The following is a 7500-nucleotide window of genomic DNA, read 5'->3' as shown; positions in this document are numbered from 1 at the left end:
GTCAAACACAACTGCAGTGTTCTCATAAAAGCTGTTCCCTTCTTCAAAGACGCGGATGACACGTTCTTGACTCAAATTCTCGCTAAACTCACTTTTCAAGTATACCTTCCTGATGATGTGATCGTTGAAGAGGGATCAGCTGGTGACTACATGTACTTCATTCAACATGGAATAGTAGAGGTGTCTACAGGTGATGGCTTGCTCAATTACCAGCTAACTGAAGGCGATCATTTTGGAGGTAAGTTCAAATAAAAATGAAAATGTTTGAAGTGTTGATTAACTTTAATAAAATAGTCACAGTTAGCTAGCTTAACATTTTATGCAAATTGTGTCCAGAGATTTGCTTGCTGACAGACATGCGCTGCATTGCTACCGTCCAAGCTGTGACAATATGTGATCTATTCGCTCTGCATCACGAAGATTTTGCATCTGTTGCTGCTGACTATCCTCACATTAAGAAGATGATCGAGGATGTAGCTCTCCAGCGGTTTGCTGAGAAAAGAGAAGTGATAGCAAACTTTAAAACAGATCAAGTAAACAGAATGGCTTCCAGCAAACCAGACGTACTGTCTCACAGCCTCATAAATTCACAGTCGGTAGCAGCAACAGGTGCTGACGTTAGAAGACTGATGTCTTCTCGTGGTGGAGTGACAGCAGCTCGAGGACAGTCATTATTATCATATGGATTTCATGCTATGGAGGAAAGACGACGGTTGTCTGCACTGCAGGAAGAAGATGAACAAGATACATTCTAGGAAGGATGTCTTGGTAGTCAATTATCAGAGAAGTTATTAGTTACAGCTGCTGGTCCTCAGCTAGAGCAGTAGACTGTCACATTGAGTGAATTCCTGTATGGATATCGAAAGGCAAGCAGAAAAGAAGGAAGTCATATATATCTGTTAGGCAAAGCGCTTAGTACAAATAACGTTATAGTATTTAGAACGCATTATAGATGTAGCTCAAGCAAGGCCTAGAGAGGCTGTTGAAGTGAACAGCTCTATTTGAGTATTGACAATTATATCATGCAGAAAGCCATCATTCATAGTATCTTTCAACTTGTAGCTTCAAGTGATGTTTTTCTGTTCAATGATTGAGCTGCTAGACTAGCTTATCTTGACCATGTGTCTTAGTCTGGCATAAGATAAAACAAGCAATGTGAGAAAGATGGCAACAAGAATGACCAAATTGTTCCATTTGTTGTCAAGATGAAAACCCTGCTCATTCAAGTAATCATCACCCGACACCGAGCGGTTATCACTTGACATAGAAAGACAAAGGCGAGACTAGTGGACAAGAAACAATTGCTCTATATATTCTTACCAGATGCTTTCATGTCCTTTGATGGGGCAAAACGTCATCCCATGAAATTCATTTATACTGAGACACTGCAAGGTGCAGGTGTATGTGTGGACCAAGAAGTGTCAAGTACAACACACAATTAATGCTTTCACTCACCTCAATACTGTAACGGACGACACTAATGTACTTGATCCACTTGAGGTAGTCCGGCATTGACTTCAAGTTGATCAGTAAACCTCCAAACATCTGGAACAGCATCAATCTCTAAAAGATCCCCGCATGTTGGTCTGCACAGTCTACCGTCATCGAGAAAAAGGACAAGTTCACTGCCAGATTAATCAACATTGTACTTGACATCAAAGCACTGTACAAGACAACTAGACTCGAGGCACTACAAGAGGCCAGTATAAGAGTAAACATCAAGTAGAAAAACTGGCCAGCCGTTTTGCCCAATCCTGGACACAAAAAAAGACATCCTAGTGGCTGCCATGCGCTATCACCAATGCAACCGATGTATCTTTACCCATCATCCAATAGGTGACTACTAACATAGGTAGGATGGGGATTAATCGTTGTGGAATGATATCGCACAATACTTGAGAGATGAAGTAAGCAGACACGCGGTAATATCCTCCTCTTGACTCGTGTCTAGAAACACAGATTCCACATGAAAAAAGGTTGCAAAAGATTACCTACACTAAATTTTTTAAACATTTTATAGTTTTCTGGTCGACATGGCAAGTATGTCATTCGGTGTCTTGTCTGTTTAGTCGGCTATCCCACCTGTCTATTGATAGACAAACATAAAGTCTTACAAAAACATGATGCGTTTGTCAATAAACCAACCAACAGATTGCTGATTGGACACCACGATGAAAGCAGATGCGAAGAAAATGTAACCGACCCTATGAAATAAGTGCACCTACTGTGTCACACGATCATTGATGCACCAAGATGTCTACCTGTTTTGAATACCTTCCACTGGAGTGTTATTAACTTGAAACAGCAGCATCCCCATCACAAGCGAAATCAAAGTGTTTGCAATTATCTATCACGAAGACAACATGTTTGTGTGGTGTTTGCTGAAACTGGTAATATGGTGTGTACTCGAACAACAGTTGTTGCTGGATGTCGAAACGTGCTCAACAATGTCCTCTGACTGAGAATCACAAGCTGGAACATTCAGTAATGCATTGGGATGCAAGCATGCAAACGCACAGTTTTGTTATGCATTGCAGCCATTCGTACCTGACTGAGATAACTGGTTGGGTACTTGGTTTGATCTGGTGTGACAACTTCGGTACTTCTCTGTGTTGCTAGTTGTAACGTTAGCTCTGCTTGAGTTGCTTTGAAGAAGGACGATGACTGGTAGCTTGAGACAAGAGAAAACTCTGAATCTGCAAGGAAGTATGAATTAGTGGCATACTGTATTGGTACATTGTGGTGCTTGCCTTCTTTATTGTCTCCTTCTTCTCTCTCGTTCACAGTTTGCATTACATCCATGAAAAAGTCTGCAGGATTGTCGTGCTCTTCACACGTAAAGCCTGCAAGACGACAATAATGCGTGAGGTGTAGTGAGAGTGTGTACCACACTAGTACATGAGCAAGTAGCTTATTGCAGTCGATACCGAGCTGTTTGAAATATTCAATTGAATGATTCATTGATCCATGATAAACACAGTGTCCTTTCTCTAGCAGTGTAATGCTGTCAAACATCTTAAACAGTGAATATCTGGGCTGGTGAATAGAAAATATGATCGTATTCCCTTTCTTTAGATACAATCTGCACAACAAATGTTCTTGATCACATGGTACTTCTAGATTGTTTGACATATTTTACTCTTTCAGAAGTCGAACGACTGTGACAGCAGTGAACGCATCCAGGCCTGTTGTTGGTTCATCGAGGTAGAGAACAGTTGGCGAGATAACAAGTTCCATTCCAATGCTTGTCCTCTTTCGTTCTCCACCAGAGATACCGCGAATCATTTGGTTGCCGACCTACACATGATCGTGATGTAATTAAAAGTCAAACCTTCTAAAATTTATTACACACACACACACACACACACACACACACACACACACACACACACACACACACACACACACCACACTACACCACACACACACGGTTGCATCACATAAGAATCTGCAACAGCAGTGAGGTCCAGATCTGCCAACACCATCTCCACCATCTTCCTCTTTTCTTCCTTTCCCATTTTGCCAGGCAATCTCAGAGCAGCAGAGAAGTGAATGTTTTCTCTAACTGTTAGTGCTCCCAATAGCCCCACATCATTCTAGAAACATAGCAACGGTCACTGTGGACAACACTCATGTCATGTCATTCATTGTATTGATCTTGTGTGCTTTGTGTTCTAGACCTTATGTATACACAATCTGCATACTGAATGAAGGAGTGCAATACTAATAGGATTTTTAGGTTTGTGAAGGATCAGAGCATGCAGGGCTTTGAGTACTTGCAAATGGCCACAAGGTTGTCTACATTTCTCAGAGTCTGCAGTTCAATTCTAAAATCAAGTTAACTACCTCTCCATCTGAACTAATTTGCAACATGTTTGATCAAAAATCGTGTGCGGATCGAGTGTCAACTGAACTTATGCATGCACACAGACTTGGTTAGTAAATGCTTCATGTAGACAATGAAATCACCAGCTGGTCTGGCAAACCTACCTGGTCAACGTATCCCACTTCGTTTTTCGATTGTTCCGATAGCAGTCGGCCGTTCGTTAATACATGACCTAAAAATTGATTGTAATTTCTCCGACCAGCAAGTATATCGAGCAGCCTGCAGGAAATTAGGAGAGGACATTGTCAGGCATTACCTGAAAATCACATCGACTCACGTTGTCTTGCCACTACCACTTCTACCAAGAATAGCGTTAAGACCAGGCTTCATCACGCCACTATGTGCATGTAGACACAATACAGCAGCCATACAGTTTGTTCATTGAGATATCTGCTCTACAGTAGAGATGACAATGGTGGGTTACCTGACGCTAGACAGCACTGTCTTCCATGCTTTCTCTCCAAAGCAAGCGATTCCTCCTTGTCTCACAGTGACCGAGTAAGACACGTCTTTGTAGGAAACTATCATCCCTGCTGTTGTGGTGACGCTTTCATCCGTCATTGTACCGTCGGATGAGAGCATTAAGCTTGTTTCCATGAGCTCAATATCTACCATTGTCACAACTCTCTAAGCTCTTGAATGGTGGTGCTTGCATGTGTGTGGACCAGCTGAGTAGGCTGCAGTAGGGATCACAGCTATGGTGTACGCACACACGCAGTACACGGATATAGCGTTTTTGTAGGTCCGGATGATGCATAAGGCAATGGGTTATTAGGAATAGGAGACTCCGCGAAGTGGTAATCTAGTGCTAACTCAGTTATGTAACACATCCTAATGCATTTCACAGCCTGTCAGGTCAGTCATTGTACCTATAACCTTAATGTTCAAAGCTGTTCCTAAATTTGTAGTATGTAGTACTTAGATCATCGAATTCATGCCAAACGAAGTGACTCCTCTGCCATCTTCTACCACTAGTGCAGTAACAAAAGTCTGTCTGCATGGCTATAGCCTCAATTCTTGACATGTCGACATGCTAAAACATTCGCCTAACTGAATTTGCATTCTGTGTGGAAACAAAGTGGGTAGGCAGTGATTGCAGTGCATGTTTCCACTATACAGGAAACACAAGAATAACTTTCTATAAAAGTACAATTCCATCATATGGGCATTCAAACTAGTTTATATACCAGTAGTACAGTACTGTAAACATCACACCTCAATGTTCATTCAGAACAAACTGGATGAATACTGTTCATACTGAGATGAGCTCTGATTGAGATGTATTGAGAGAGACAAAGGCTGCTGAGAGATTGAGAGCTCTTGTGTGATGCTATTCGACATGAGATTGTTCATCTTTCTTCAAGTGAGCTGTAGATCGTTCAATAAAGTTCAGTAGCCACGGATTCAACCAGAATACAGAAGCTACTATTGATAGCAGAATGAGACCAACAAGTTTCCATACTTCCCAAGGAAGACCGTAGTAAAGAGTCGAAAGAACTGTGAAAACCGGCGACTAAGTTAGCTACGTATGTACACGAGAACTACCCGTTCATCTGTCAGTTTGTTTGTTTGTCCATCTGTCTGTCACTTGTTTGTCCATTTGTCGTCACCCATTTGTCCATCTGTCTGTCACTCGTTTCTCCATCTGTCTGTCACTCGTTTCTCCATCTGTCTGTCACTTGTTTGTCCATCTGTCTGTCGCTTGTTTGTCCATCTGTCTGTCGCTTGTTTGTCCATCTATCTGTCGCTTGTTTGTCCATCTGTCTGTCACTTGTTTGTCCATCTGTCTGTCGCGTGTTTGTCCATCTGTCTGTCGTTTGTTTGTCCATCTGTCTGTCGCTCGTTTGTCCATCTGTCTGTCGCTCATTTGTCCATCTGTCTGTCGCTCATTTGTCCATCTGTCTGTCGCTTGTTTGTCCATCTGTCTCACTTGTTTCTCCATCTGGCTGTCACTTTCTTGTCCATCTGTCTGTCACTTGTTTGTCCATCTGTCTGTCGCTTGTTTGTCTATCTGTCTGTCACTTGTTTGTCCGTCTGTCTGTCACTACACACTAAGTGCATCTTCCATCTGCATTACCAATATTAAACACAGCTGGGTCCTTGAGAGCTTCTGGATACACAGATACTCCAGTCCTGTGTGCAACAACCATTGCTTCATAATACTACAAACAAAATCACAGCATGCACCGCAACATTCTCTCCCTGCACAACACACCAAGACCTTTCCACTTGCGACACTAAATTGTGTCTTTTCTATATTTAGCAGCCGTCTGCCCGAGGAAACATTAGAATGTCTCACGTCGATGAGAAAGTCTGTTGGTATCTGAAATTAGGAACATAAATGGTTAAGCGTATTTGACATTGAAATAGCATCTACTTGCCGTGGCACGGTATGATATTTTAAGCTCATAACTGCTACCAGGGATGATGTCTTGTAACTTGTACAGACACTGCTCCTTGTCATGCAGCAGCTGTTATACAAAGTGTTACATTTACGTGATTAATTGGCATTGGTGTATGAACTCGGTCAGATACAGATGGACGCACATGCTCACACACACACACACACACACACACACACACACACACACAAACGCACGCACACACACACACACAAACGCACGCACACACACACACAAACGCACGCACACACACGCACACGCACACTAAAATCCTCGTAATTCTACCTCGTCAAATATTTCTTCATCAGGAGTCAACACTCCAAAACACCTAAAACCATCTCAACATCAACCAAAAATAAAAAAAGCAAAGCGCATGCACATCAATCCAACACAACAATTTTACAGACACAACACTCTGTCTAACCTTTTTCTCCCATCTGCATGACTATAAGTCACCACACCCACGAACACCCACCACACTATAACACACATTAAAATCACTAATTGAATTCAACCACCTACCGCGTGCGTTACGTTTGCACTGCGTTTCTCCTCATTCTCTCAACAACGAGCACAGATCGCTGTCGTCATGGACGTCGACTTGTATGATGAATTTGGCAACTACGTCGGTCCCGAGCTGGAGAGCGAGGGGAGCGAAGACGAGGACGAGAGAGATGAAGATGATGATGAAGATGAGGAGAGAAGAGATGGCGTGAGATGTGAAGAAGTCGGTGGAATATTAGGGTAGAAACGGGTTTGATGTGTAGGGAGCAACGGATCTGATGTTGGTTGAAGAGGAGGAGGAAGGGAGCTCTACTGCAGTTGTGCTTCATGAGGTGAGTTGTTGGTAATTTGATTTTTAAATTTATTTTTGATTTGTTTTTATTTAGTTATTTTTATTTGTTTTATTTACTATTATTAATTTATTTTTATTTATTTTTTATTTCATTTTATTTTTATTTCTTTATTTCTTTATTTATATTTATTATTTATTTATTTTTATTTATTATTTATTTATTTATATTTATTATTTATTTATTATTTATTTATTTTTATTTATTATTTATTTATTTTTATTTATTATTTATTATTTATTTATATTTATTTATTATTTATTTATTTTTACTTATTATTTATTTATTTATTTATTTATATTTATTATTTATTATTTTTTTATTTATTTATTATTTATTTATTTATTATTTATTTATT

General features: G+C 40.6%; 4 protein-coding genes across 4 annotated transcripts in view; 2 read left to right on the top strand and 2 right to left on the bottom strand.

The window, feature by feature from the left end:
• Positions 1-772, top strand: part of LOC134193036 (potassium/sodium hyperpolarization-activated cyclic nucleotide-gated channel 4-like) — a 3221-nt gene extending 2449 nt beyond the window's left edge. Inside the window, exons 7-8 of the mRNA XM_062661818.1 lie at positions 1-238; positions 337-772. The exon at positions 1-238 is cut by the window's left edge and continues 6 nt beyond it. Of these exons, the coding sequence (XP_062517802.1) occupies positions 1-238; positions 337-755 (657 nt within the window). The 3' untranslated portion in view covers positions 756-772. The remainder of the gene's footprint in view (positions 239-336) is intronic.
• Positions 773-1103: 331 nt separating this feature from the next.
• Positions 1104-4702, bottom strand: LOC134193035 (broad substrate specificity ATP-binding cassette transporter ABCG2-like). The gene is made up of 16 exons (XM_062661817.1): positions 4311-4702; positions 4164-4223; positions 3991-4105; positions 3441-3596; positions 3140-3297; positions 2928-3082; positions 2751-2843; positions 2548-2696; positions 2407-2472; positions 2262-2347; positions 2115-2204; positions 1823-1947; positions 1600-1754; positions 1456-1545; positions 1321-1385; positions 1104-1257 (listed from the first exon to the last, which is right to left on the bottom strand). Exons 1-16 carry the CDS (start codon positions 4499-4501, stop codon positions 1104-1106), a joined length of 1908 nt encoding a protein of 635 aa, XP_062517801.1. The 5' UTR covers positions 4502-4702.
• Positions 4703-4977: 275 nt separating this feature from the next.
• Positions 4978-6780, bottom strand: LOC134192894 (uncharacterized). The gene is made up of 6 exons (XM_062661648.1): positions 6713-6780; positions 6574-6616; positions 6268-6357; positions 6108-6209; positions 5964-6048; positions 4978-5383 (listed from the first exon to the last, which is right to left on the bottom strand). Exons 1-6 carry the CDS (start codon positions 6778-6780, stop codon positions 5217-5219), a joined length of 555 nt encoding a protein of 184 aa, XP_062517632.1. The 3' UTR covers positions 4978-5216.
• Positions 6781-6808: 28 nt separating this feature from the next.
• The window catches only part of LOC134192811 (116 kDa U5 small nuclear ribonucleoprotein component-like), a 15436-nt gene continuing 14744 nt past the window's right edge, over positions 6809-7500 (top strand). The window contains exons 1-2 of the mRNA XM_062661570.1: positions 6809-7000; positions 7056-7124. Of these exons, the coding sequence (XP_062517554.1) occupies positions 6878-7000; positions 7056-7124 (192 nt within the window). The 5' untranslated portion in view covers positions 6809-6877. The remainder of the gene's footprint in view (positions 7001-7055; positions 7125-7500) is intronic.

The sequence above is a fragment of the Corticium candelabrum genome, chromosome 17 (assembly GCF_963422355.1).
Source record: "Corticium candelabrum chromosome 17, ooCorCand1.1, whole genome shotgun sequence".
NCBI lineage: Eukaryota > Metazoa > Porifera > Homoscleromorpha > Homosclerophorida > Plakinidae > Corticium > Corticium candelabrum.
The sequence above is the reverse complement of the archived record's forward strand: the minus strand, read 5'-3'. Positions and strand labels throughout refer to the sequence as shown.

Coding starts and splice junctions, on each gene's coding strand:
- LOC134192894 (XM_062661648.1), bottom strand. CDS start 6,780: ATGTGTGTTATAGTGTGGTGGGTGTTCGTGGGTGTGGTGACTTATAGT. Junction 6,358..6,573: donor ATGAAGAAATATTTGACGAG/GTAGAATTACGA, acceptor TTTGTATAACAG/CTGCTGCATGACAAGGAGCA. Junction 5,384..5,963: donor CCCAGCTGTGTTTAATATTG/GTAATGCAGATG, acceptor CGGTTTTCACAG/TTCTTTCGACTCTTTACTAC.
- LOC134193035 (XM_062661817.1), bottom strand. CDS start 4,501: ATGGTAGATATTGAGCTCATGGAAACAAGCTTAATGCTCTCATCCGAC. Junction 4,224..4,310: donor ACAGTGCTGTCTAGCGTCAG/GTAACCCACCAT, acceptor ACATGCACATAG/TGGCGTGATGAAGCCTGGTC. Junction 2,697..2,750: donor AGAAGGAGACAATAAAGAAG/GCAAGCACCACA, acceptor ACTTCCTTGCAG/ATTCAGAGTTTTCTCTTGTC.